Source organism: Dipodomys spectabilis, unplaced genomic scaffold, assembly GCF_019054845.1.
Source record: "Dipodomys spectabilis isolate Male_0828 unplaced genomic scaffold, ASM1905484v1 ptg000530l, whole genome shotgun sequence".
NCBI classification, from domain to species: Eukaryota; Metazoa; Chordata; class Mammalia; order Rodentia; family Heteromyidae; genus Dipodomys; species Dipodomys spectabilis.
In genome coordinates, this window is record NW_024871207.1 from 206,518 (window position 1) to 232,731 (window position 26,214).

The 26,214-nt window shown below is 63.3% G+C and overlaps 3 protein-coding genes across 3 annotated transcripts; 2 read left to right on the top strand and 1 right to left on the bottom strand.

Annotated features, from left to right (window-relative positions):
* Positions 1-1,943: 1,943 nt before the first annotated feature.
* On the bottom strand, positions 1,944-6,130 carry Sapcd2 (suppressor APC domain containing 2). The gene is made up of 6 exons (XM_042670259.1): positions 5,695-6,130; positions 3,452-3,564; positions 2,913-3,059; positions 2,632-2,739; positions 2,426-2,545; positions 1,944-2,352 (listed from the first exon to the last, which is right to left on the bottom strand). The coding sequence occupies exons 1-6, from the start codon at positions 6,128-6,130 to the stop codon at positions 2,224-2,226; spliced, it is 1,053 nt and encodes a 350-aa protein (XP_042526193.1). The 3' UTR covers positions 1,944-2,223.
* A 3,301-nt stretch (positions 6,131-9,431) lies between these two features.
* Uap1l1 (UDP-N-acetylglucosamine pyrophosphorylase 1 like 1) lies at positions 9,432-13,492 on the top strand. The gene is made up of 9 exons (XM_042670237.1): positions 9,432-9,758; positions 9,887-10,091; positions 10,182-10,357; positions 10,556-10,728; positions 10,812-11,005; positions 11,391-11,531; positions 11,747-11,932; positions 12,414-12,480; positions 12,704-13,492. The coding sequence occupies exons 1-9, from the start codon at positions 9,470-9,472 to the stop codon at positions 12,791-12,793; spliced, it is 1,521 nt and encodes a 506-aa protein (XP_042526171.1). The 5' UTR covers positions 9,432-9,469; the 3' UTR covers positions 12,794-13,492.
* A 5,751-nt stretch (positions 13,493-19,243) lies between these two features.
* On the top strand, positions 19,244-25,468 carry Dpp7 (dipeptidyl peptidase 7). The gene is made up of 13 exons (XM_042670238.1): positions 19,244-19,379; positions 20,186-20,299; positions 21,911-22,050; positions 22,124-22,287; positions 22,826-22,961; positions 23,037-23,118; positions 23,202-23,368; positions 23,515-23,575; positions 23,928-24,046; positions 24,126-24,282; positions 24,406-24,470; positions 24,847-24,917; positions 25,013-25,468. The coding sequence occupies exons 1-13, from the start codon at positions 19,277-19,279 to the stop codon at positions 25,125-25,127; spliced, it is 1,494 nt and encodes a 497-aa protein (XP_042526172.1). The 5' UTR covers positions 19,244-19,276; the 3' UTR covers positions 25,128-25,468.
* Positions 25,469-26,214: the final 746 nt, after the last annotated feature.

The following is a 26,214-nucleotide window of genomic DNA, read 5'->3' on the forward strand; positions in this document are numbered from 1 at the left end:
CGCTCTGAGCCACAGCACCAATTCCAGAAAATGTAACTATTAATCATAACTAAAAATACAGCCACAGCAGCATCTAACCTGGCATTTGGCCAAGCAGCCCGGCTCCACAGCAGTCACACGCACATACAACCAACTGGGCGCCGCCGGCGCCTGGGCTTCCCTAGCCACCCTAGAGGCTGGCATTAGTTTATTTTGAGAAAAGGTCTCACTGTGAAGTCTGGCTGGCCTCAAACTCTCAACCCTGCCTTTACCTTCCCAGTGCTGGAGTAACAGCTGTGCACCCCTTCCCCCAGCCCACATAAAAGTTTCTTTTTGTTTTGTCGGTCGTGGGGCTTGAACTCTGGGCCTGGGCGCTGTTCCTCAGCTCTTTAGCTCAAGGCTAGCGCTCTACCACTTGAGCTACAGTGCCACTTCAGGTTTTCTGAGTGATTTGTTGGAGATAAGAGTCTCACGGTCTTTCCTGACTGGGCTGGCTTTGAACCGGGATCCTCAGCTCTCAGCCTCCTGGGTAGCTAGGACTAGAGGTGTGAGCCACTGGCGCCCAGCCCCACATTAAAGTTTCTAGGAAAGGCCAGGATCTCCCTGGCTGGAGGCCAACCTCCCAGCCCTGTAGGTAGGGAAGGCCTGGAGGCCGCGCCCGCCGCCCCTCAGGCAGCTGTGGTTCCTGCATGCTGAGCTGCTTTCATTCCTCCTGGGAACTCGCGTGTACAGCTACGGGTATGCAACCCGGGTATGCAACCCGGCTTCTGTGTCCTCCAGCCTGTCCCACCCCGGGCCATTTTAGCTCCTCTGATGGGATGTAGTGACAGCTCTTTTCAGTCTTTGTTCCTACTCCAGGGACGGCTAACCATGCTGAACATCTTTTGCTGTACGCATCTGCCACCTGTGTTCCCGCCTAGTGAAGTGGCTGCCATTCTTTTGTGATGTCCACGTGCTGGGGCTCTGCTCCTGGGTGGAGCAGGACTCTTGGATCTAGTGGTAGTGCTCAGGCTCCTTCTACCCCAACAATGCCCATGCCAGCTGCTAGTGGGAGGACTAGAAGGGGGAGTATCCGAGTCTCTCCCTGCGCCCCTCTCCACACACTCAGGACAAGCTCATGTGTGAGGACTGAGGCCTAAGCAATCCTCAGACCTGGAGAATGCCCTGCGGTGGGCATACTTTGCCCACTGTGCCTCAGGGCCTGGCCAGTAGGCCTGTGCTGGCACCTGGGGACAAGGACCTCCTCGGGAGAGAGACGCACCTGAGCCACCCCCTGCAGACCATCAGTATTGCCCATGACCTGGGTCACAAGTGGCTGACTCCTTGAGGCTCAGCCTGAGGTACAACAAGAAGCCAGGAGGACAAAGACCATGTGGCTTTAGGGGTCTGTGAGAAGGGTAGGCAAGCCAAGCTCTTGGTCCTACTAGGGACCAGGGACCTGCCACCCCCACCACCCCCGGCCCAACTGCAAGGGCACAATCCTTAACCTCCATTCTAGGGCTCACCCCAACAGGCACAGGCAGAGCCCACTCTTTTTTCTCCCGGTCGTGAGGCTTGAACTCTGGGCCTGGGCGCTGTCCCTCAGCTCTTCAGCTCAAGGCTAGCGCTCTACCACTTTGAGTCACAGCACCACTTTGGCTTTTTCTGCTTATGTGGTGCTGAAGCACGGAACCCAGGGCCTCAGGCATGCGAGGCAAGCGCTCTACTACTGAGCCATCTTCCCAACCCAGAGCCCACCCTTAAAGCCACATCCCGCATGCCCTCCATCTGTTCCCAGGGAGAACTTGTCAGATGGTATTTTTGGTTGAGAGGGGAAGCTGCTTGTGGGGTCCTGAGCACTGGGTCTCTAGGCCACTAGTCCACCCTGGGGACCACATCTGGCCGGTTCAGGGCACCACGAATGATGGCAGCAAGATGGGTGGGGCCAGCTCCCCCTGCTGGACACTACTAGAAGCACAGCCCAGTGTGATCAGTGCTTTTACTAGGGACCAGGGGCCTGGTCAGAAAGAGGGGACAGGAGAGCTGTAAACATGCCCCTCCCACCTGAGGACTGGTAAACACGAGGTGGGCCCCGCTGTCCACTAGGTGGCAGTAGCAGCTTCAAGTTGTGCTGGAGCAACACAGTCCCACCGAGACCAGCACCTCAGGCCAAAACAGGCTGGCCATGGGTGGACCGAGGCGCCCACTCATGGCCGGTGTCCAGGCCAGCGGTGACCTTCACGCATCCCAGTGAGACACGTCCAGCTAGATGAAGGTGGAGTCCAGAGGACCAGCATCCAGCTGGCTGAGAGCCCGGGCCTCGAAGAGCTGCTTGATGAGGGCAGACTTCTCCTGCTCCAGCTGGGTGATGCGCTCACTCTTGTCTGTCACCTCCTGTGTGTGCGCGGGTGTCAGGGCCAGCAGGCCTCCAGCCGGTCCCCCTCCCCGTCCTGGCCCTTCACCTCACCTGGGTAAGGAGCCGGTTCTGCTCCTTCAGCATGAGGATGGTCTGCTGCTGCCAGCTTGGGGCCAAAGGTGGGCTGGGGGCCGGAGGGGAGCACAGGGCCCCTGAGGAAGAGGGTGCCGCCTGCGGGAGGGCGGGGTCAGCTGGCCTCTCCAGGACCCGGCGAGGGGCAGCCCAGCAAGGGTGCGGGGAGGGTCCTGAGCACTCACCCGGCCGGCACAGGCGGCCGCCAGCAGCTCCCCCAGGCAGCGGGCCACCTCTTGTACTTTGGGAAGCAGCTGCCCCAGCGGGCGGGGACTCCCCGCAGCCCCCAGGTCCTGAGAGAGAATCAGGAGAGCTGGGCGGGGAGGTCTCGGCATGGCACCCTCGCACCCACACCCCTGTTGTTCAGAGCCCAGAGGTGTCACCGATGGACCGAGGACCCTGGGGTGTCGCTGGCCGGAGTTTGGCCCAAGCCCCGGGGGCCTAGGTGGGGAGGCCCCGCACTCACGTCCCCGGCTCTGCCCCGGCTCAGGCGGTGCTGGCGCTCCCGCACGCGCTGCAGCTGCTGCTGGTACCAGTCCCGGCCCCGCACCATCATCTCCAGACCCTGCAGGAGCACCTCCTGCTCCCGCTCCAGCTCTTTCATCTGCTTCAGCTGCAGGCAACATGGGAGTGTGCAGCTGGGCTCGCACCAGCGGGCACTCCCACACTGCACCGCACCGCGCTCCGGGCCGCAGGTTCAGGTCCAGCCTGTGCTTGTGCCCGTGCACAGCAGCGCCCGGACACGAACGCCCGCTCCTGAGCTGCCTCCGGCCCCGCCTTGAGAGCGCACCCCGAGGTTACAGCTCATCTCAGGGCAGGATGGGGACTGACCCCTGACCCCTCCCCTCTGGGATTCAGCTTGGGGCAAGCACGGTAGTGCCCACACCTAGTGTCCCCACACGTCCCTCAGGGATGTACTCCTGCCAGAGGCCCCCAGAACCCACACTTGGCCGCTCCTCCCTGGCCTCCTGGACACCATGGAGTCTGAGTTCCTGTCCCTCTTACCAGGTCACAGTCCACGCCACTGGTGATGGTGTGCCTCCGCCGCTCACCTCGGGCCCTCGGGGCCCGCCGCGCATCCCCCACACCTGCCCCCAGGGCCCTGTGGACCTCTGCGCCTGTGGGGAGAGGCCAGGGCTCGTCTCTACTCTGAGCCTGACCAGAGGGGCTCCATGTTCCAGCATCCTCACCCCCCCACCCCCCTGTGAGGAACAGCCCACCTTGGAGGCTCTCAAAGGCTCCTAGGTCAAAGGTCAGGGATGAGATGGGTGAGGTGGGCCTCGGGTCCTCTCTGACCTGCACAGGACCCTTGGGTGCAGAAGCTGGCACAGGGAGGGGACAAGGAGGGACTAGGGGGCTAGGTGACAGAGCCTTCATTCTTTAGGGACCTCAGTAGAAAGTGGTCTTATGGGCCAGGCACTGGTGGCTCACGCCTGTAATACTATCTACTTAGGAGGCTGAGATCTGAGGATCTTGGTTCTAAGCATGCCTGGGCAGGAAAGTCCCTGAGACTCCTCTCTAATAAACCACCAGAAAACCAGAAGTGGCGCTGTGGCTCAAGCGGTAGAGCACTCGCCTTGAGCTGAAGAGCTGAGGGACAGCGCCCAGGCCCAGAGTTCAAGCCCCACAACTGACAAAAAAATAAATAGAATACAGAGCTGGGAAGGTGACTTAGTGGTGATGTGCTCACCTAGCATGCATGAAGTCCTGGGTTTGAGTCCTCAGTACCACATGCATAGAAAAAGCTGGAAGTAGTGCTGTGGCTCAAAGTGATAGAGTGCTAGCCTGAGCACAAAGAGGCTTAAGAACAGTGCCCAGGTCCTGAGTTCAAGCCCCATGACCAACAACAACAACAGAGAGAGTGGTCATGTGTGCAAGACAGCATGGTCATGTGGTCATATGTGTGCGCCAGAAGGCATGCTGCCACCAGACAGCAGTGTCCTGAGGTCTCGAACTGCTGCCTGGCTCACTGAGGCTCATGGGATGCCTCGTGGCGGGAGAGCCCTCTGCTCTTACAAGCAGAGTGCAGGTGTGGAGGAACATGCCTCCCCCGCCCCCCCCGCCCTCCCCCCCTCCGCCAGTCCACGCCCCAGGGCTTGGCAGCTGCAGGCAGGTATGTATGCTGGGAGGGATTCTGGCTCCAAGCAGGCCTCAAAGCTCGTCCCGACCTGCCTCACCAGCAGCCAGCAGCTCCGGGCATGGCTGGAGAGCACAGGAGGCAAGGGAGCGCAGGCAGGGAGCTGGTTCTGTGGGGGAATGCCTAGACACCTGAGCCCGACAAGCCCCGGGAAGGAGACTCCAGACTCTGGGCTGGAGACTTGAAGTGCTTCACTGGGGAGCTAGGTTGGTTTCACTCCTTCTCAGGCACCATGGTCTTCTCAGGGCCGTGGTGTGCGCGGAGGAGTCACGGCCTGCAGCCTGCCCAGCGATGGAGGTGAGCGTTGCCCAGTGGCAGTCGTGGGCACTGACTGGGCACACGGCCTTCAGAGGCGTGGGACAGCTGGCCCAGAACCACCCAGGGTTTCAGGGTAGAGCAGGCCTAGACCACAGGCAAAGAGTCTGCCCATCACAGGCAATCCGCAGCTGATTTCAAACTGCACAGCTACACGGACAGTGTCTCTGGAGTGCTCCCTGAGTGAGGGACCAGCTATGCCCAGGAGACATGAGGACAGGGCTGTGTGGTGCCCAGTGTAAAGCTGACCAACGCCTCTCCTAGGGAGGCAGAGGGAGGGGTGCTGGTGTGGCCGGCTCGGCAGAGGACTGGCCGCGTCGCGGGCAGACGCGCTGTGCCGGGGCAGGTGCACAGGCTGAAGGGGCTCAGGGCTCCTCCAGGGGCCGGGCCCCCACAACCAACCATAACGCAGGTCCTGTTCCCAAGGCAGCCATGGAAGGGGGGCAGTCAATAGACTCTTGTCCCTGCCAACTGGACCGGAAGCCAGAAGAGCCCACTGGAAGTCCCGGGGGCGGGGGGTGCTGGGAACGTGGCTCAGTGGTAGAGCGCTTGCCTCGCATGCACGAGGCCCTGGGTTCGATGCTGTGGCTCAAGTGGTAGAGCGCTGGCCTGGAGCTGAAGAGCCGGGTTCAGGCCCCACGATCGCAAGGACGAGGTCCCCGAGGCCGTCCTCGGCACCCTCGCGGCTCCTGGCCCCAGGCCCCCCGGGCGTGCCCGGGATCCCGTGCGGGCCGCAGGGGCGCAGGGCGGTGGGCGCCGCCCTCCCGCCCGCCCCGGGCGGGGCCCGCGAACTCACCGGCGTCGGCGCCCGGGCTCCGCTCCCGCCCGGCCGGGCCGCCCGGGCCCGCGGGCGGGGGACGCGCGCTCGCGGGCTGCGGCTTCCGCTCCGGGCCGGTGCGCGGCGGCGGCGGCGGCGGCGGCGGGGCCCCGGGCCGCCCGGCCTCGGCGGGCAGCAGCGAGGTGCGCAGGCCGGCCACGAAGCGCTCGAAGGTGAGCAGGCCGCTGGCCGGGGCCTCGCGGCGCAGCCCCTCCAGCACGCCGCGGGGCAGCTCGCGCGCGTCGGCGCCCCGCCAGCGGGACTCGATCTCGCGCAGGTGCACGCAGCCGCGCCGCCGGTCGTCCAGGATGTCGAAGAGCGTGCGGAGGCTCTGCAGGAAGGCGCGCGGCAGGCCCTCGGTCCCGGGCGCGGCGGGCGGCGGGCGGCCGCGCTCGGCCGTGGCGGCCGCGGCCATGGGGGCCGGGGCTCGGCGCCCGGCTCGGCGCCCGGCTCGACCCCCGGCTCGGCCCCGCGCAGCCGCGCTCAGCCCCGCGTCGGGACCGGCGCGCGGCCCGCCGCGACAATAGCGGCTACTTTTGAACGGGGCTCTGCCGCGGCGCCGGCCTCATTAGCATCCGCGGCGCCCATTGGCCGGGCCCGGCTGATCTGCTTCCTGATTGGCTCGGCGGCCCCCAGCCCCAGTTTGATTTTTCCCGTCCGAGTCCCGGCGCGCCGCGCGCTGCGCTCCCGGCTCGGCCCTGCGGGGCCCGGGAGGGGCCGGGCCGGGCGGGGAGGCCGGCCGGGCGGGACCCGGACGCGACTCCCCGGCTCCCGCGGTAGCTCCCCTCTGCCCGCCACGCCCACCGGCCTTGGGCTCCGGCGCGGCCCGCTCTCGCCCTGCCGCGCCGCGGAGGGCGGGGTTTGGCGTCCCCGGGCCACCTCGGGGTGAAGCCCTGGTCGCCGGCGGCTCCGGCCGCGAGCGCCGGATGCCGGGGCTCCGCTCCCTAGAACTGGGAGGCCCCTAGAGAATCAGAGGCTCCAGCCAGCTGGGCGCTGTCCCCACAGAGGCCTCTCTGTCCCCCTGCGAACCCGGGCCTCGGGAAGGACAAAGCGGCTTTCTCCGGTGTCCCCAGGCGCCCGCCCGGCGGCGGCGCCTGGCTCTCCCGGTCCCTCCGCGGGGCTCCCCGGGCGGACGTCGCCAGCTATTCCGGCCCTCGTGGTCCCGCGCGCCCCGGTTACTGTGGGAGGCACGGAGGTGCCCAGGGGTGGCCTGCCCCCCTCTGGCCCCCCGGGGAAAGGAGAGGCGCCCGGGAAGGCTCCCTCCTCCCCTCCTGGCTGAGCTCGGCGCAGATTTCAAATCTCTTCCCAGGAACTTGATTCCCCTGCTTCAAAGTCTCCAACCTTGGATGCCTATCAGAAGGTGGCCTTCAAGGACACTTAGTGCTGTTTGGGCACAGGGCAGGGCCACCCTAGGGCCTGACATTAACCTGGCCCATCACGTTGCTCAGTGGCCATCACACAGAACCCTTAGCTGGAGAGACTGCCATCAAAATGCCAGGTTGAGTTGGATGCAGTGGCTCACGCCTGTCATCCTACCCACTCAGGAGGCTGAGATCTGAGGATCATAGTGCAAAGCCAGCCTGGGCAGGAATGTTCATGAAACTCTTATCTTCAATTAACTACCAAAAAAGCCACAAGTGGAGCTGTCCTGAGCCTCAAGCCCCAGGACAGGCAGACAGACAGGCAGGCAAGCAGGCTCACTCACACACACACACACACACACACACACACACACACACACAGGCAAGCAGGCTCACACACACACACAGAGCAAAGTCTGATAGTCTGATACCAGGCCAGGAGGAGGCTTACAGATGGACAGGGCTAGGTACAGCTCTGTGGAACTGAAGCAGAGATTAGTGTTGGTGTTACAGCCAGCAACACCAGTGCAGCTCAGGACAACAGAGCCAGCAGTGCCCAGGCCAGGCCAAAGCGCTAGATAAACCTGAGCACACTTACAGAAAAAGGGAAAACATTTCAAAGCAGCCACAGCCCAGGGGAAGTGTCCTCAGCTGTCCTCCTGTGGACCTTCCCACGGTCTCTCGCTTGGCCCTGATAGAAGACCCAGAAGAGACTGGAGTCAGTGCCTGGCTTTGGTCGTGGGACTGTCCATTCTTCACTCCCCAGCATCCCATCCCAAACTCAGACCTATTTCCTCCTTCCATTTAGCCTGGCCATTCTGCTGATGTGGGGAACTCAGTTTTGTCCCTCTCTAGGGGTCTTCCAGAATCCAGGCCAGGTCTGGGGCCCATGCAGTCCCTGGCTTTTCAAGGCTTACATCTGGGGTATAATCCTCACTGTGCCAGCCCAGGGTTCCTTGGGGAAAGCTGGGCAGCAACCCCCTGCTCCCTGATAGAGCCTAGAACTGGCATGGACCAGTGCCAGAAAGTTACCCAGTCCTCTGAGCCTTCCTTGGGTTTCTTTGGTCTGCCTGTGGGACCTGTTCCTCCTGACCTTTGGACAAGGCCCTCAGGCAAAGATATTGGTTGGTGGTCCACACATCCTGCCAAAACTCACAATGGTCTGTGGGGGTCTGCCCAGGAAGGCTGGGTCTTCTGGTCCCTAAAGTGTTGATGCAAACACTTGGTTTTGTTTCACAGCTTCTTATCTAAGCTCCAACTCCTACCTTGAGGCAGGATTTGGGAGTCCTCAGACCTCGAAGGCTCAGAGGCAAACCCTTGATATCTGTTTTAAGAAGCACACGGACCCTCCCCGGCGGAGCGGCCAAGGGAGACCCGGGCTCTCGGGGGCTCTGGCCTGGGGCAGGCGCTGGCTGGGCCCAGCGGGTTCCATCTCCGGTCCGACCCTCCGCTGCATGCGTCCCAGCAGCGCTTCCATGGTGCAGGTGCTGGGCAGGTCTGGTTCACTCTCAGGGCTGGCGCCCTGGGGTCGTCACGCCCCCGGTGTGGTGGCCGAGGCGTGGCCGCTGTGTGCGGGGCTCTGGCTGAGCAGTGAGCCACGTCCCGGTTTGGTGCGTGTACTTCTCGCGGAGGGATCCGGGCAGAGAGCGAGGGCCGGAGGCAGGGCTCGTTTCTGGGGCCTGAGCAGGCTCCTCCGGCCTCCCGGCGCCCTGGGCCCCCGCCCCGGCGGCCCGGGGTGAATTAGGCACTGACCCCGGGCGGCCCGCGGCGCGGGGCTCCGGGGCGGGAGTGGGATGAGGCTGGCTGGCCTGCGCGCCGGGCCAGAGGTCGCAAGATACCTTCTTCCCCAGCGCAGCGCCCGGGCCTCGGAGGTTGGCCAAGCAATAGGGACCCGGCCAGCGGCGGCCCCGCGGCGGACACCGGGCTTGGGGCGGGGCGGGCGGGCCGGCGACGGGGCGGGGCCAGGGCCTGCGGAGGCGGGGATTGCGAGGGCCCGCCTCCTGGGTTAGCCCCGCCCCCGTGATGCTGGTCGGAGGAAGCCCGCGGGTCACGAGTGCCGGCAGAAGGGCAGGAACGGGCGTGGCCGAGACGAGGCTCCTCCCCTCGGCGAGCCCCGCCCCCGGCCCCTTAATGCCGGTTGGAAGAAGCCCGCGGTTACGAGGTTGGCGCGCCGGGCCGGGCCGTGGGCGTGGCCTGAGCGAGGCTCCACCCCCTCGGCCAGCCCCGCGAGGGCGGTCGGAAGAAGCCCGCAGGTTGAGGACGGCTGAAGGGCCGGGCCGGGCCGTGGGCGTGGCCCGTGCGAGGCTCCTCCCCCTCGGCGAGCCCCTCCCCCGATCCCGTGAGGCGGGTGGGAAGAAGCCCGCGGTCACGAGTGCGTGCGGGGCCTCGGCGACATGGCTTCGGAGCCGGACGTGCGCGCGCGGCTGCGGCGTGCCGGCCAGGAGCACCTCCTGCGCTTCTGGGCCGAGCTGGCGCCGGCGGCCCGCGCGGCGCTGCTGGCCGAGCTGGCGCCGCTGGAGCCGGACGCGCTGCGCCTGCACTGCCAGCGGGCCGCCGCGGCCTGCGCGCGCCCCTCGGGGCCGCCGCCCGGCCTGGCCGCGCGCCTGCGGCCGCTGCCCGCGCAGCGCCTGGGCAGCGCGAGCCGCAGCGACCCCGAGACGCTGCGGCGCTGGGCGGGGGAAGGTAGGCGGCGGCGGGGCCGGGCGGGTGTCCGCCCGCGGGCCCGGGCGGGGCGGGGCGGGGCCGCCGGGGGCCGCGCGCGCTCTCCCCGCTGCCCCGCCGCGGCCCCTCACTGCGGCCCCGGCCCCCAGGTTTCCGGCAGATCGCCTTGAACAAGGTGGCAGTCCTGCTGCTGGCCGGCGGGCAGGGCACCCGGCTGGGCGTCACCTACCCCAAGGGCATGTATCGCGTGGGGCTGCCCAGCGGGAAGACCCTGTACCAGCTGCAGGCCGAGCGGATCCGGCGCGTGGAGCAGCTGGCCGGGGAGCGCCACGGGACGCGCTGCACCGTGCCCTGGTGTGTGGTCCCCCCGGCGCCGCCCCAGCCCGGCCCCAGGCCCTCTCCCTTCGGCCCTCTGAACGCCGCTCCCCGCGGCCGTCCCCGCAGGTACATCATGACCAGTGAGTTCACACTGGGGCCCACGGCCCAGTTCTTCAGGGAGCACGAGTTCTTCCACCTGGACCCCGCCAACGTGGTTCTCTTCGAGCAGCGCATGCTGCCCGCAGTGACTTTCGACGGCAGGGCCATCCTGGAGCGCAAGGACAAGGTCGCCATGGCCCCAGGTGCGGCCCCGCCCCGAGGGAGTGGCCGCCCCGCCCGGACCTTGGAGTTCAGTGGGGGACGGGAGGCCCTGGCCCTGGCTGGCTGTGATCTGGTGGGGAGTCCCCTGACGCCCCCGCCACGTGGCACAACCTCGCAGCTTGTTTCCTGCTGCACTCTCTAATCGCGCAAGACCCATTTTTCTCTCTCTCCCTCTGCAGATGGCAACGGGGGTCTGTACTGTGCACTGGCAGACCATCAGATCCTAGAGGACATGGCGCGCCGGGGAGTGGAGTTTGTGCATGTGTACTGCGTTGACAACATCCTGGTGCGACTGGCAGACCCAGTCTTTATCGGCTTTTGTGTGCTGCAGGGCGCAGACTGTGGCGCCAAGGTGAGCACCAAGCCCGCCTCCCGCTAGCTGCCCTCAGTGCCCTTCCTCGCCCAGACCTCTGAGTCCATCCCCGGTGGCTGCAGGTGGTGGAAAAGGCCTACCCCGAGGAGCCTGTGGGCGTGGTGTGCCAGGTGGACGGTGTGCCTCAGGTGGTGGAGTACAGCGAGATCAGCCCAGAGACTGCTGAGCTGCGCAGCCCAGAGGGCAGCCTGCTGTACAGTGCCGGCAACATCTGCAACCACTTCTTCACCACAGCCTTCCTCCAGACGGTGGTCAGGTGTGCAGCAAAAGGAGGCTAGAGAGTGTCAGCCAGCGCTGCTGGGGCCCATCAAGGACCCCCAGCACCACACTGGCCTGAGGGCCCCGGGCTCAGTTTGCCCTGGCCCAGCCCGAGGTGGGCTGAGGCTCTGAGTGATAGGTGAAAGGGAGGCACTGGAGAGCAGTGGGAGTCCTGACGTGGGCAGGTGGGAGGCTCTGGGGTCAGGCCTGCCTTTCCCAGGTCTGCCAGCTTCCATTCGCCAGGGCTGTGTGTGGCTGGTGGTGCCCAGATCTTGGCATTGTGTGTGCAGAGTGCAGACCTGTGCCCTGCACAGAGATCTGGCTGACCATGCATCCTGGGAGACCCTGTCTGTAGCTCCTTCCTGTTTGTGCTCTGCCCCCAGGGAGTTTGAGCCTTTGCTGAAGCCTCACGTGGCAGTGAAGAAGGTCCCCTACGTGGATGAGGAGGGAAACCTGGTAAAGCCGCTAAAACCGAACGGGATAAAGATGGAGAAGTTTGTGTTTGATGTGTTCCAGTTTGCTAAGTTAGTGGTAGAGTCATTTACTTTTTTTCTTTCCTGTCTTTTGGTGGGTTTGGAGAGGGTCTGGGAGGAAGACACCGGTGCCCCCTCCCCCTGCTGGGGCCCACAGTGCCCTCTCCAGGGTCAGGTGCTCCTGGGACAGACCCCCACTTTGTCCTTGTAAGCCAGGCCCCGCCTTGCTGGCCCCGGCCGTGGCACAACCGTCCCTCTTCCACCAGGAACTTCGTTGCCTTTGAGGTGCTTCGGGAGGAGGAGTTCTCCCCGCTGAAGAATGACCACACTGCTGCCCGAGACAATCCCTCCACCGCCAGGCAGGCCCTGCTGACCCAGCACTACCGCTGGGCCCTGCAGGCGGGGGCCGGATTCCTGGACTCCCACGGAGTCGTGCTTCCTGAGCTGCCCACGTGAGTAGGCCCTGAGGGACAGCCTGGAGGTGTCAGGACTCCTTGTCCTCAGGGCCCTGCAGCACGCACCCGGCTTGGAGCGGCTCAGGCTGAGCCTGGCCTCTCCGGTCCTACCAATAGCCACCCGGAGACGGAGGAGTCGGACCCAGTCCCAAGCTTTATCATAGCTTTGACCCTGACACCAGGCACCACCTTCACAGGGCAGCCAAGACTTTGGCGTTGCTTCTTGCGGCCTGGGACGACTACTGGGCTGCGATGCTGTGGTGCTGGGAAGAATGGGAGAGTCAGGGCCCCTGGGTGCTTTGCAGGCTGAGCAGCCGGTGGGGAGGGGTGCAGCACTGGGCTGTGCAGAGGAAGAGGAACTCACAGAGACGGGGCTGGCAGGGCCTGGTGTGTGGGGTGCCCCATCCTGTCCGGCAGACTGGTTACAGGTGCCGGGGTGGGCTCCGGAGGCAGCTGCTGACTGTGCTGCTCCTCCCAGCCCGCCTCCAGGTAGAGACCCTCCGGCCATCTGTGAGATTTCACCCTTGGTGTCTTACTGTGGAGAGGTAAGAAGGGCCTTCCTGTCTGGGGTTTGTCTCGGGTCTGGAGGACTCCAGGGAGAGGTGGGTGCTGGGGTGGATGAGTCGCTGCCCCGCTGTGTTTCTTGGTCAGGCCTTCCCTGGGTTCAGGAAGATCTGGGATCCGGGCCTGTGGGCTGTGGCTCCTGGGGTGGCTGCGTGGGCCATGGGCAGCTAGAGGTGCCTGTGTGACTGGGAACGCCATTTCCAGGGTTTGGAAGTACTGCGAGGCCAGCAGCTCCCGTCCCTGTTCATCTTGGATGAGGCCCAGGCCAAGGTGCTGCAGCCACACAGCACCTGATGTGCTCCCAGCCAGCGGTCTCAAGGTGGGAGCGAAGGCCAGCCTAGGGCTCTGGCGGGGGGTGCAATGATTTACATCTCCAGCCTGTGGGGCAGGGTCGGGATGTGCTGGTGTCCTCCCCTCCACCACCCATTGCCTGTGGACGCAAGTGACTGCTGGCCTGCTACTGGCTCTTTGGTTTTATCTCTGGCTGGGAGGGGCTTCGGGGTGGTGTGGGAGCTGCGGCTTCGTCTGGGGGAGCAGCGTGGGGTGTCCTCTGAAGCCAGCTCTGGCCAAGCAGGCCTGCTCTGCTCTCAGCCCTCCCAGAGCGCAGCTCTGCCCCCGCCTGAAGCAGTGACCAGCAGAAGCCTGGGTGTCACCCTGCATGCAGGTGCTGGCCTTGGCACACAGAGGAGTCAGATGCCATGTTGAAGGCCGGCTCTGGGAGGGCCTGGCCGCACAGGCCAGACCTGGTGGCCTTGGCTTCCTCAGATTTCTCCCAAATCCTCTGCCTTTCAAGCATGGCCACAAGCACGCACGCCTGCTACTGTGTGTGTGAGTACTAGGGCTTGAATTTAGGGCCTCTTGGCCTTTTCTGCTTACAGCTGGTGCTTGACTACTTGAATCATTCTCCCACTTCCAGCTTAATAGCAATTGGAGACAAGTATCAGACTTATCTACCCAGGCAGGCTTCAAACCAGGATTCTCAGATCTCAGCCTTGTGGTGGTGAGGATTACAAGTGTGAGCCAGTGGTCACGTCGTTCAATCTTCCTTCAAAACCCACCGAGGCGGGCTGGGAAGGTAGCTCAGTGGTAGAGTGCTTGCCTTGCATACATGAGGCCCTGAGTTTGATTCCTCAGCACCACATAAGCCAAAAAGAAAAAAAAAGCCGGAAGTGGCGCTGTGGCTCAAGTGGTAGAGTGCTCGCCTTGAGCTGAAGAGCTGAGGGACAGCGCCCAGGCCCAGAGTTCAGGCCCCACAACAGGACCAATAAAACAAAAAAACCCACCGAGGCCCTGCTGGTGGCTTCTGGGTGCTAGTTCACCTGCAGGTTTCCACTCACATGGGGTGTGGCTTGCAGCCTGGGCCTCGCCTCCCTTAGGATGGGCCTCGCTTTCCTGGTGCTGCTCCCCTCGCTTGACCTTTGCCATGTTCCCGTGGGAACCCTTCCTGATGGAAACGCAGCTGGGAAGTGCAGCCCTGCCGAGTCATGGCCACCTCCAGCCCGCAGAGGCAGAGGCCTCACTCCTCCACCAGCGGCCCAGGGTGGGAGGTGATTCATGCAGTGTGTGGTCAGGCCCACACATTGCCGCTATTCCAGGGCTCAATACCTGGAAGACAGCTTGGCCTTCCACTGGGCCAGTCTTGCCACAGACCTCAGGCCAGCTTTGTGCCTTAGCACAGTCTCTGCTGCACGGACAAGCCAAGGGCCTGGTCAGGTCTGTGAGACAGGCCGCAGTCACAGCCCCGCTCGCCGCTTCTCAGTCATAACTGAACAATGCAGTCTTTTCTGCAAGCATTGTTAAGTTGGGTAAATTCTTAAAAAAAAAACTCACTTTAGCTGGGTCCTGGTGGCTGACGCCTGTAATCCTAGCTACTCAAGAGGCTGAGATCTAGGATCCCGGTTCAAAGCCAGCCCAGGCAGACTGAGATTCTTATCTCCAATTAACCACCAAGTGGTAGAGCTCTGGCCTTGAGCTGAAGAGCTGAGGGACAGTGCCTCGGCCAGTTCAAGCCCCACAACTGACAAAAAAACTTACTTTAAAAGTACAATTATAGGGCTGGGAAGGTGGCTCAGTGGTAGGGTGCTTTGCCTCTCATGCCTGAGGCCCTGGGTTCCATGCCTCAACACCACATAAGCAAAAAGAAAAAAGATGGAAGTGGCGCTGTGGCTCAAGTGGTAGAGCACTAGCCTTGAGCTAAAGAGCTGAGGGACAGCGCCCAGGCCCAGAGTTCAGGCCCCACGACCGGACCCAAAAAAAAAAAAAAAAGTACAATTATAGGCTGGGAATGTGGCTTAGTGGTAGAGTGCTTGTCTTGCATGAAGCCCTTGGGTTTGATTCCTCAGTACCATAAGCAGAAAAAGCTGCAAGTAGCACTGTGGTTCAAGTGGTAAAGTGCTAGCTTTGAGCAAAAGAAGCTCAGGGACAGACAGACCCAGAGTTCAAGCCCCAGGACTGGCAAAAAAAAAAAGTTATAGTCAGGCACCGGTGGCTCACGCCTGTAATCCTAGCTACTCAGGAGGCTGAGATCTGAGGATTGTGGTACAAAACCAGCCCAGGCAGGAAAGTCTGTGAAACTTATCTCCAATTAACCACCAGAAAACCAGAAGTGACGTTGTGGCTCGAAGTGGTAGAGTACTAGCCTTGAGTGGAAAAAGCTTAGGGACAGCACCCAGGCTGAGTTCAAGCCCCAACAAAAGAAGAAGAAAAAAGGTGTTTAAAAATTTACACAAATCCACAGTGAATACCAGGTGCCGGGCCTGCCAGGGCCTGGAGCGTGGTTTTAGAGCGGGTGTGTGTGGGGGGTAAGGGAGTGCTGAGGCCCATGTGCAAGGGCTGAGCTTAGGGTTCCCTTGGCAAGGGGTCCACCTGGGTATGTCCAGGAGACCCCGTGTGCACCTGCCCAGCCCTGCATCAGGCTGCAGGGGTCTGAGGGGCTCTGCCTGGCTGCGGCCCCCTGACTTGCATATCCACACTTTCCTGGAAACTGAAGCAGAAACTATGCTTAAAGGCAGTGTAGAGGTGCAGGGATGCAGGGCCAGGAGGGTCAAGGCAGCAGGTGAGCCAGGCAGTGAGCAGAGGCTGTGAGTGAGGAGCTCCCGGCACCCAGGCAGGCTGGCTCCAGGCTGTGGGCAGCTGGGCGGGGTGTCCTGGAGGCTGGAGACTGTCATGCTCACAGGCGGGGAGGTGGGGCCTGGTGATGGGGCAGGGCCACCAAACGAGTAGCTGGTGGATGCTGGGGTCACGCACCACAGCTCCTTAGGAGATTGAGATCTGACAATCAGGGTTCAAAGCCGACTCAAATAAGAGATTCTTACCTCCACTTAACCAGCAAAAAAGGTAGCACTAGCTCAAGTGGTAGAGCATCTGCAATGAGGGACGAAGCCTAGCGAGGGCTCAAGGCCCTGGGGTCCAAGCCACACTGCCAGCACCGGATGAATAGTGGTGAGTCACACACTTGTGAACTTACTGTGGAGAGACAGACCTGTGTGTTACAGCATGCCTCACACAGGACAGCTTGTTAGTATAGGAAAGGATTTGTTTAAAAAGGAAGACAATGAATAAACGGGCCACTAGCCAAGTAATAAATATACTTTTTTTTGGGGGGGGGGGGCTGGGAAGGTGGCTCAGTGGTAGAGCGCTTGCCTTGCATGCATGAGGCCCTGGATTCAATTCCTCAGCACCAAATAAGCAGAAAAAGCTGGAAGTGGCGCTGTGGCTCAAGTGGTAGAATGCTAGCCTTGAGCTGAAGAGCTAAGGGCCAGCACCCAGGCCCAGAGTTCAGGCTCCACAACTGGCTATGTATATGATAGTGGTCCCTCTAGCAAACACTCATGAGCACAGCAAAGCTGGTTCCCCTGGCCCCTGCCTCAGGTTCACCTGGGGTCCCTGCAGATCAAGAGCTGAGAGCTGAGAACTAGAAGGCATACGGCCTGCACTCCAGGGTTGCATTTCTTTCAAGATACTGATATGGCTAACAGAAGAAATATGCCAAGTAGAAGAAAGATGCAACTCTCAGCTCACATACAACACATAATCATTCATTATAGAGTTGAACCATCCGAAGACATTTGAATGGGCAAGAGAACTGGGAAGGGGGGACTGGGAAAGTGGCTCAGTGGTAGAGTGCTTGCCTTGCATACATGAGGCCCTGGGTTCGATTCCTCAGCACCACATAAGCAAAGAGAAAAAAAGCCCGAAGTGGCGCTGTGGCTCAAGTGGTAGAGCGCTAGCCTTGAGCTGAAGAGCTGAGGGACAGCGCCCAGGCCCAGAGCTCAGGCCCCACGACTGGACCCCAAGAAAAAGAAAAAAGAAAACTGGGAAGGGACTAAGAAAAGGAACGTGCTGGTGAGCACTGCATAGCACCCCACGGAGCAGGAGGGATAATGCAGCACCAGAGGATATAAATTAGGTCTGAGGATCCCAATTCTGTGAACCTATGAATAAGCAACACTAAGAGAAGAGATACCACCGGGCACTGGTGGCTCACACCTGTCATCCCAGCTACTCAGGAGGTTGAGATCTGATGATCAAGGTTTAAAGCCAGCCCAGGCAGACAAATCTGAAACACTCATTTCCAATTAACTCGCAAGAAGCCAGAACTGAGAATATAGTATGAATGGTAGAGGGCCAGTCCTGAGGGTAAAATGCAAGCAAGAGCACAAACCCTAGTACTGACATGTGCGTGCGTGCATGTGCACACGCACGCACGCACACATGCACACGATGAGTATCCAATTACTAGTATTATCCAGCAAATCTACTTCTGTCAGTTCCACAGAGCTCCTGGAAGCAGAATGCAGACGTACAATGAGTGTTCACACCAGCACTCCTCACAAGAGCTTGTGTGTGGAAACAGCCAAGTGTCTGTTGACACAAGAACAGATAAACACAACGTGGTGTGTGGACACAGCATTATGCTGAGTAAAACCAGCCTCACAGAAGGACAACTACTGCATGATTCTGGTCATGACATTCCTAGAGTAACCAAATAAATTTGTAGAGACAAAGCAGAATGAAAATGCCAGGGGCTGTTTGTAGGGGACAGTGTGATTGGGACCTCAAAACAGTTTAAGTAGTACATATAGGAAAGGTGCACGCATGGTGGAGGTGCCAAGTTGTACATAACACCTGAACTGCTGAAATGCTCTTTTATACTATGGATGACTTAGCACCTGAGCCAACCTGGCCCCAAACAGAGGTAATAGGGGTGGCAGACATGGGGACAGGCCATCCCCATGTCCATCTGCCCAAATCCAGCAGATGTGAAGCCTGAGGGGGCATGGCCCAAGTCTGTAAGGTGTGGGGGGCAGGAGTTCACCTGGGCCCAGAACTCCACATGGGGGTTGGGGAGGGAAGACTGCATGGAGGCACCTGTGTGGTCACGTGCTTCTCACCTCCTCAAGTACCTCCACCTCCCACAGGTCCTCTCCTTCGCTGCCCAGGCAGATCTGTGATAGAGATGACACACCTGGCCTGTCTGGGCAGGGGAAAAGGCCTCAGAGCTCCATGTCTGGAGCTCTGTGGGACTGGCCTAGCCAACCAGCCTTGGAGGTCTGTGTCCCGAGAGAGTCTGATGGTGGCCATTTGCAGGGTCTGCCCACCAGCCTGACTTGCATCCTGTCCCCTGGGCTGTGGGGGAGGAGCAAGTGGACTCTGGGCCCAGAGCCAGAGACCACCTTCCCACAGGGGTCTGGCCACTGTGGAAGGGGCCAGTCCCCTGAGGCTGTGGCCGCTCTGGGCTCCCAGGCAGACCTGAGCCCACTGGCTTCCCACAGAGCTGGGCTGTGCCTCCACCAGGCTCCGGGAGACTAGCTGCTCTCCAGTATGGTGATGGAGGCCTGGGATGATAGAGAACAGCTCCCTAGAAAGGCTCTGCATCTCCAGCCCACTGTGGCCACGGCTGAGGCTCACACACAGCTGTATCTCCGGGATCCTGGGCACCCACTCCAGGGCGCGGGCTGCCTTCCTCCCAGTGAGGGTACAGTGGCTTGTCCCTCGTTCTGTGGAAGCACTGGGTCCCTGACCAAGGCAAGCAGTGTTATGGCAGGCCCATGGCCCGGCGAGCGGGCCCCACGCGCTCACGCTGCTGTGTCAGGTGCAGGATGTCACCGCCAGCCCGCCAGGAGCCACAGTTTAGGAACAGCGTGGGGCAGGGATCTGGGGTCACGCTGGGCAGGAACAGGCTTGGGAATGGAGAACTCCACGCCGGGCCTGGCTCCCAACCCTTGCTTCCCGCAGAGCTGAGGCTCCCCGGGACGGGCAGGAAGCACTCACAATGCCGCCCCAGCCACCGGCCTTGGGTCAGATGCTGGGGAGAGATGGCTCCTCCCTTCCCCTACGCTCCCGCCCCCCGTCCTGGCTCCGCCCCGTCCTGGCTCCGCCCCGTCCTGGCTCCGCCCCGTCTGGCTCCGCCCCGTCCTGGCTCCGCCCCCCGGGAGCAGCGCAGCCACGTCCCCGGCCCGGCCCCCGAGTGCGGCGCCGGCCGCCCGCCCGCGGCCCCTGCCCTTTCCCGCCCGCGGCCCCTGCTCTCTCCCGCCCGCGGCCCCTGCCCTCTTCCACCCGTCCTCCCTCGGAGCAGCCGGTGAGGAGGCCCGGGCCTTGAGCCCTCGGTCGCCATGACGACCGTCTCCACGGGAGCACAACGGACGCCGGCACCGGAAGTGATGAATCCGGCCGGGTCGGGGCGGCCGGGCCGAGGCCCCACGTGACCTCACGCACGTGACCCTCTCACGTGACAGGCCGCGCGTGCGACTGCGGCCGAGGTTCGTCGAGCCGGACATGAGTCCTCCGCGCCGGGCCTCCGAAAGCCGCGGGGCCCCGTCCTGGGCCCTGGGCCCGCTGCTGCTGCTGGGGCTGGGGCTGCACAGCTGCCGCGGAGAGGGTGAGAACGGCCCGCCGCCGCCGCCGGCCCCCCCGGGCCCGCGGGCCCTCCCCTGCCGCGGCCCCCGCCGGCCCCACCCGGGCCCCCCGGGCCCTCCGCCGGCCCCCCCCCGCCGGCCCCCCCCGGGCCCGCGGGCCCTCCCCTCCCGCCGGCCCCCCCCCCCCGGGCCCCCCGGGCCCTCCGCCGGCCCCCCCGGGCCCTCCTCTGCCGCGGCCCCCGCCGACCCCCCCCGGGCCCTCCCCTCCCGCCGGCCCCCCCCGGGCCCCCCGCCGGCCCCCCCCCGGGCCCTCCGCCGGCCCCCCCGCCGGGCCCCCCGGGCCCGCGGGCCCCCCCCTCCCGCCGGCCCCGTCCCGGTCCCCGCCGACCCCCTCCCCCGGGCCCGCGGGCCCTCCCCTCCCGCCGGCCCCCCCCCGGGCCCTCCGCCGGCCCCCCCCCCCCCGGGCCCGCGGGCCCTCCCCTCCCGCCGGCCCCCCCCGGGCCCCGCCGGCCCCCCCCCCCGGGCCCGCGGGCCCGCGGGCCCCCCCGCCGGGCCCCCCGGGCCCTCCTCTGCCGCGACCCCCGCCGGCCCCCCCCGGGCCCCCCCCTCCCGCCGGCCCCGTCCCGGCCCCCGCCGACCCCCTCCCCCGGGCCCCGCGGGCCCTCCCCTCCCGGCGGCCCCTCCCCTCCCCCCGGGCTCCGCGGACCCTCCCCTCCCGCCGGCCCCGTCCCGGCCCCCGCCGGCCCCCCTCCCCCGGGCCCCGCGGGCCCTCCCCTCCCGCCGGCCCCTCCCCTCCCGCGGCCCCTGAGTGTCTGTGGCCCACTCTCAGCCCACAGGGCCCTGGACCCCGACTTTCAAGAGAAGTATTTCGAACAATTTCTAGACCACTTCAATTTTGAGAGTTTTGGCAACAAGACCTTTCTTCAGCGGTTCCTGATGTCAGGTAAACACCCCGCCCCAGGCGCCCACCGTCCCGCCCGCCCCGTCCACTCACACCCCTGGCACCTGTCCCGCCCCACCCCTGTCCACTCACACCCCTGCACCTGTCCCGCCCCACCCCTGTCCACTCACACCCCTGCACCTGTCCCAGCCCCGTCCACTCACACCCCTGCACCTATCCCACCCCTGTCCACTCACACCCCTGCACCTGTCTCACCCCACCCCTGTCCACTCACACCCCTGCACCTGTCCCGCCCCGTCCACTCACACCCCTGCACCTGTCCCGCCCCGTCCACTCACACCCCTGCACCTGTCCCGCCCCACCTCTGTCCACTCACACCCCTGCACCTGTCCCGCCCCACCCCTGTCCACTCACACCCCTGCACCTATCCCAGCCCCATCCACTCACACCCCTGCACCTGTCCTGGCTCCTCCCTGTCCACTCACACCCCTGCACCTGTCCCGCCCCACCCCTGTCCACTCACACCCCTGCACCTGTCCCGCCCCACCCCTGTCCACTCACACCCCTGCACCTATCCCAGCCCCATCCACTCACACCCCTGCACCTGTCCTGGCTCCTCCCTGTCCACTCACACCCCTGCACCTGTCCCGCCCCACCCCTGTCCACTCACACCCCTGCACCTGTCCCGCCCCACCCTCGTCCACTTATACCCCTGCACCTGTCCTGGCTCCTCCCTGTCCACTCACACCCCTGCACTTGTCCCGCCCCACCCCTGTCCACTCACACCCCTGCACCTGTCCCGCCCCACCCCTGTCCACTCACACCCCTGCACCTGTCCTGGCTCCTCCCTGTTCACTCACACCCCTGCACCTGTCCCGCCCCACCCCTGTCCACTCACACCCCTGCACCTGTCCCGCCCCACCCCTGTCCACTCACACCCCTGCACCTGTCCCAGCCCCATCCACTCACACCCCTGCACCTGTCCTGGCTCCTCCCTGTCCACTCACACCCCTGCACCTGTCTCGCCCCACCCCTGTCCACTCACACCCCTGCACCTGTCCCGCCCCACCCCCTGTCCACTTATACCCCTGCACCTGTCCTGGCTCCTCCCTGTCCACTCACACCCCTGCACCTGTCCCGCCCCACCCCTGTCCACTCACACCCCTGCACCTGTCCCGCCCCACCCCTGTCCACTCACACCCCTGCACCTGTCCCGCCCCACCCCTGTCCACTCACACCCCTGCACCTGTCCCAGCCCCATCCACTCACACCCCTGCACCTGTCCTGGCTCCTCCCTGTCCACTCACACCCCTGCACCTGTCCCGCCCCACCCCTGTCCACTCACACCCCTGCACCTGTCCTGGCTCCTCCCTGTCCACTCACACCCCTGCACCTGTCTCGCCCCACCCCTGTCCACTTACACCCCTGCACCTGTCCCGCCCCACCCCTGTCCACTCACACCCCTGCACCTGTCCCGCCCCACCCCCGTCCACTTATACCCTTGCACCTGTCCTGACTCCTCCCTGTCCACTTACTCCTGCACCTGTCCCAGCCCCACCCCTGCCCAGGGCCCACTGTACCTGTCCCTGCCCCTCCTCTGTCTGGCACCCAATGCCTGTCCAAGCTTCATCTCTGTACACCTGCTCCCTACAGACAAGTTCTGGAGAAAGGGCGAGGGACCCATCTTCTTCTACACGGGGAACGAGGGGGACATTTGGGTCTTCGCCAATAACAGTGGCTTCCTGGTGGAACTGGCAGCCCAGCAAGAGGCCCTGATCATCTTTGCGGAGCATGTGGGTACTGGGTGTCCCCGGGTAGGGCAGGCCGTTGGCAGCCAGACCCACCTTCCTGCCTGGCTTTCCACAGCGATACTACGGGAAGTCACTCCCGTTCGGCCCTCGGTCCACGCAGCCAGGGCACATGCAGCTGCTGACTGTGGAACAGGCGCTAGCCGACTTTGCTGAGCTGCTCCAGGCCCTGCGGAAGGAGCTCAGGGCCCAGCAAGCCCCCGCAATTGCCTTTGGAGGGAGGTGGGTCCTTGGATGGGCGGGGTGGGGCAGGGCGGGGCGGGGCCCACCTAGATCTGGTCCGAGCCCTGCCTATCCAGAGTAACTGTAAACACTCAGCTCAGAGAGTAGCCATGTGCCTAGGGGCTTTGTCCCTTTTACCCTCTGACCCCACTTCTGTGCCGCCCTGCCTCCTCCAGGAAGCCCTCCCTGTCCCCTTCTCTGATGGGACTCACCAGCCATGCTGGGATGTGTTGTGCTAACTACACTAGGAGGGGAATCCCCCCTCCCCCGGTGTGTTTCCAGGCTGGACTAGGACAGGGCACCTACCAGATGCCTTTCCCCAGCGAAGGTTGTACCTGAAGGGGCTTAGGGTTAGAATGTGTGCATCTTGCAAGTTGGAGGTCTTCTTGTTGGCACCTGTGGCCTCTGGAGGGAAAGAGAAAGGGGTTGCAGGCCCAGCCAGGGGACCCCAACCTGGAACCTCAGCCTGGAGGCCGGGGTAGGGGAGGACCAGCCTGACTGCAGGGCCCAAAGTTGTCACCCTGTGCCCTGCACCCAGTTACGGGGGGATGCTCAGCGCCTACCTGAGGATGAAGTTTCCCCACCTGGTGGCCGGCGCGCTGGCTGCCAGTGCACCCGTCCTGGCTGTGGCAGGCCTCGGTGACTCTTGTCAGTTCTTCCGAGATGTGACAGAGGTACGTGGAGGTCTGGAGGGGCCGTCCCCCAGGCTGGCCCAGGGCAGCACCTGCCTGACTACACCCTCTTCCCAGGACTTCCACAACCAGAGCCCCAAGTGTGCGCAGGCTGTGCAGGCCGCCTTCCAGCAGATCAAGGACTTGTTCCTGCAGGGAGGTGAGGAAGTCAGGAGGTGCCCTCTGGAGTGCCCTTGGTGCCCGGCAGAGGCCTCCACAGACGCTGTCCCTGCCCTCCTCCAGCCCACGACATCATCAGCCAGGAGTTTGGCACCTGCCAGCTGCTCTCCAACCCTAAGGACCTGACTCAGTTTTTTGGTTTTGCCCGGAATGCCTTTACCCTGCTGGCCATGATGGACTACCCCTACCCCACCGACTTCATGGGGCACCTTCCCGCCAACCCCGTCAGGGTGAGGCCGGTTGTCTCGGGAGCAGGAAGGGCCCTAGCTCCTTAGGGGGCGCTTGCCCTGTTCCCCCAGTGTCCCACAGCCTGGTGGCCCCGACCCACCCAGGCAGGGGATCTTTGCTGAGACGCCCTGCCGCCCCTCCGCTCCAGGTTGGCTGTGTCAGGATGCTAAGTGAGACACAGAAGATCAGAGGACTGCGTGCACTGGTAGGTGAGTCTCTCGGTTCTGAGATGGATGTGGGATCAGGTGGGGCAAGGACCTAAGGCCCTGGCCTGGGGCTCGGCCTCCTGGGTAGGCCTGGCACAGCTGGCAAAGGAGCAGAACCTGCACGGTGTGGGCAGTACAACTCCAGCAGTCTAGGGGAGGGTGTGGCTATCTCCAGAAATCCCTCTAACCACCGGGCCAAGTGCAGCAGGCAGCCACAGCAGCCACTGGAACATTCCCCAGACCCTCCGGTAGCGAACCCAGGGCTTTGCTCACTGAGCCACATGCAGCATCAGACCCCACGCTCCAGCGCAGGCTGGGCCTGTGGCCATTGTTCCCAGCACCCCGTCCTCCCCAGGGCTGGTCTACAACTCCTCCGGCACAGAGCACTGTTATGACATCTACAAGCTGTACCAAAGCTGCGCTGACCCCACCGGCTGCGGCACCGGCCCCGACGCCAAGGCCTGGGACTACCAGGTGCCAGAGTGGGGCTGGTGGCCAGGTGGGAGGATGGACGCATGCCCTTGCCTGCCTGACCTGTGTGGGGTATCTGCAGGCCTGCACAGAGATCAACCTGACGTTTGACAGCAACAACGTCACCGACATATTCCCTGAGCTCCCGTTCACGGAGAAGCTCCGCCAGCAATACTGCCTGAACACGTGGGGCGTGGAGCCCCGGCCAGACTGGCTGTACAACAACTTCGGAGGTGGTGGTAAAGGCCGGGGACCTGGAGGTTGCGGGGCAGGGTCCTGCTGTCTGCACTGACCTGACAACGCATGCACACAGGACCCTGGGGCCTGCGGTCTCTCACCTTCCCTTGCTGTGTCCCTTTCAGACCTTAAAGCTGCCAGCAACATCATCTTCTCCAATGGTGACCTGGATCCCTGGGCAGGGGGTGGGGTGAGTGTCCGCCTGGCCAGCTGCTGGCCTCCCTGCCTCCTCAGCAGTCCCTGCTGTCGGCAGCTGTGCCTCTGTTGGTTTTTCTGAGTGCTCTGTGAGGGGCTTCTCATTTACCAGAATCTTCTCAGAGCCAGGCTGCCTTGGCAACTCCACACCCACCTCATCCACTCTGGTCCAGTCATCACTTCCTGTGCCATCTTCCACTCGCTGCTTTTACTGCGCCTTCCCTTTCCAATGAGACCATTTGAGGCCCTGCCGTCACTTCATTCCTGCTTTAGCTACACCCCAGGATTGTGATAGGCCAGTAGGTGGGAGCACTGGTGGCATTCTCATGGAGAGGCTAGCTGTCTGACCAGGTTTCTCCCGCTGACCGCAGATTCGGAAGAGCCTCAGCAGCTCAGTGGTGGCCATCACCATCCACGGGGGAGCACACCACCTCGACCTCAGGTGGGGCCGCCGTTTCCCCTCCTCTGCACTAAGGGCTCAGGATGGAAAGGGGCATGGAACTCAGCCTCTAGGTTGGGTGTCTGCCTGCTTTTCAGGTGGTCCCATCCACAAGACCCCCTGTCGGTTGTGAAAGCTCGCAGGCTGGAGGCCGCCTTGATCCGTGAGTGGGTGAAGGCAGCCAGGCATAAACATCGGGGACCGGGGACCTAAGGGCAGCCCTCACTCAGCTAAGACCAGACAGGATGTGGATCTGCCCATCTCAGCACCTCTTGTGGTTGCTGCCTGGCTGCCTGCTTGACGTCTGGATGTGTCATCCAGATCCAAGCAGATCCGAGGGCCAGCCCGTGTGTGGACCCTGGGACCTGAGGAGCCCAAGGCTCTGAGCCCAGCTCTCCCTCGAGTGAGGGAGGGGTTGGAGGGAAGCGGCTGAATAAACGCCTGTTCCTTAGCTCTGCCAGGGGGAGGGAGGTACATGCCGGTCAGTCACAGGGAAGCCAGGATGCTGCTTGGCCCACAGATCCAATATTTAATAAAGCAGATTCCCCAACTCAGGTGTGATGTGCAGGGTGCTCTTTTCCCAGGGGCCGGTCTCCTGCTCCCAGGACAGGTCCCATCCTGGCTCTAGCACAGCCAGTGCCAGCCTCTGCCCCACACCGGGTCCCCTACAGAGCACCTCTGGTTAGGAGGCCAAGGTAAGAGATGAAGAATGTGTGCTTTCTGTCAGCTCCTCAGAGCCTGTCCGCAGGCCAACTCCAGAGAGAAGTCAGTCACTGTCCACTGCTGGGCAACATGGGGCAGGCTGTGGTTAGGAGGCCTGGCCACTCCCTCCACATGGGGAGGGCGCCAGGGTCTCCTCAGCAGCCATGAGAGCCACAAGGCCCAGGGACAGCTCATGACTGGCCCTTCCAGAACACCTGTGCTTCAGGTAGGTGGAGGAGAGGAGGACTGGTCTGGGCTGCACACAGGTCGTGAATGGGCCCCGCAGGAGCTGGTGGACACAAAGTCAGTTGGTCCATGTGTCCTCACCCTGTGCTGCCCGGGCTCTAGCTTTCCTGGGGAAGAAGGATCTTCCAGGAATGACGGAAGCGCTCTTCATGCTCAACACAGAAGGGTGGAGCTAGGCTATCCCAAGGCATCTATCTGATCTAGAAGGGGGGTCCCAGCTAGTGGGCTGCATAACAAGGACACCACACTATACACAGGGCAGGCGGCTAGCTCTGGGCCACACCCTGCACCATCCCCAGACAGTGTGGGCCTCACTTGCAGAACTTCTCATTCTGTTCTTCCCCCCTGCAGC

Bases quoted from the DNA above. Each gene is read 5' to 3' on its own strand.
- Dpp7 (XM_042670238.1), top strand. From the start codon at position 19,277: ATGAGTCCTCCGCGCCGGGCCTCCGAAAGCCGCGGGGCCCCGTCCTGG. The intron at 20,300-21,910 runs GTAAACACCCCG...TGCTCCCTACAG, and splicing joins TCAGCGGTTCCTGATGTCAG to ACAAGTTCTGGAGAAAGGGC. The intron at 23,369-23,514 runs GTGAGGCCGGTT...CCTCCGCTCCAG, and splicing joins TTCCCGCCAACCCCGTCAGG to GTTGGCTGTGTCAGGATGCT.
- Sapcd2 (XM_042670259.1), bottom strand. From the start codon at position 6,130: ATGGCCGCGGCCGCCACGGCCGAGCGCGGCCGCCCGCCGCCCGCCGCG. The intron at 3,565-5,694 runs GTGAGTTCGCGG...CTCTCCCCACAG, and splicing joins GAGCCCGGGCGCCGACGCCG to GCGCAGAGGTCCACAGGGCC. The intron at 3,060-3,451 runs GTAAGAGGGACA...TGTTGCCTGCAG, and splicing joins GTGGCGTGGACTGTGACCTG to CTGAAGCAGATGAAAGAGCT.
- Uap1l1 (XM_042670237.1), top strand. From the start codon at position 9,470: ATGGCTTCGGAGCCGGACGTGCGCGCGCGGCTGCGGCGTGCCGGCCAG. The intron at 10,358-10,555 runs GTGCGGCCCCGC...CTCCCTCTGCAG, and splicing joins CAAGGTCGCCATGGCCCCAG to ATGGCAACGGGGGTCTGTAC. The intron at 11,006-11,390 runs GTGTGCAGCAAA...CTCTGCCCCCAG, and splicing joins TTCCTCCAGACGGTGGTCAG to GGAGTTTGAGCCTTTGCTGA.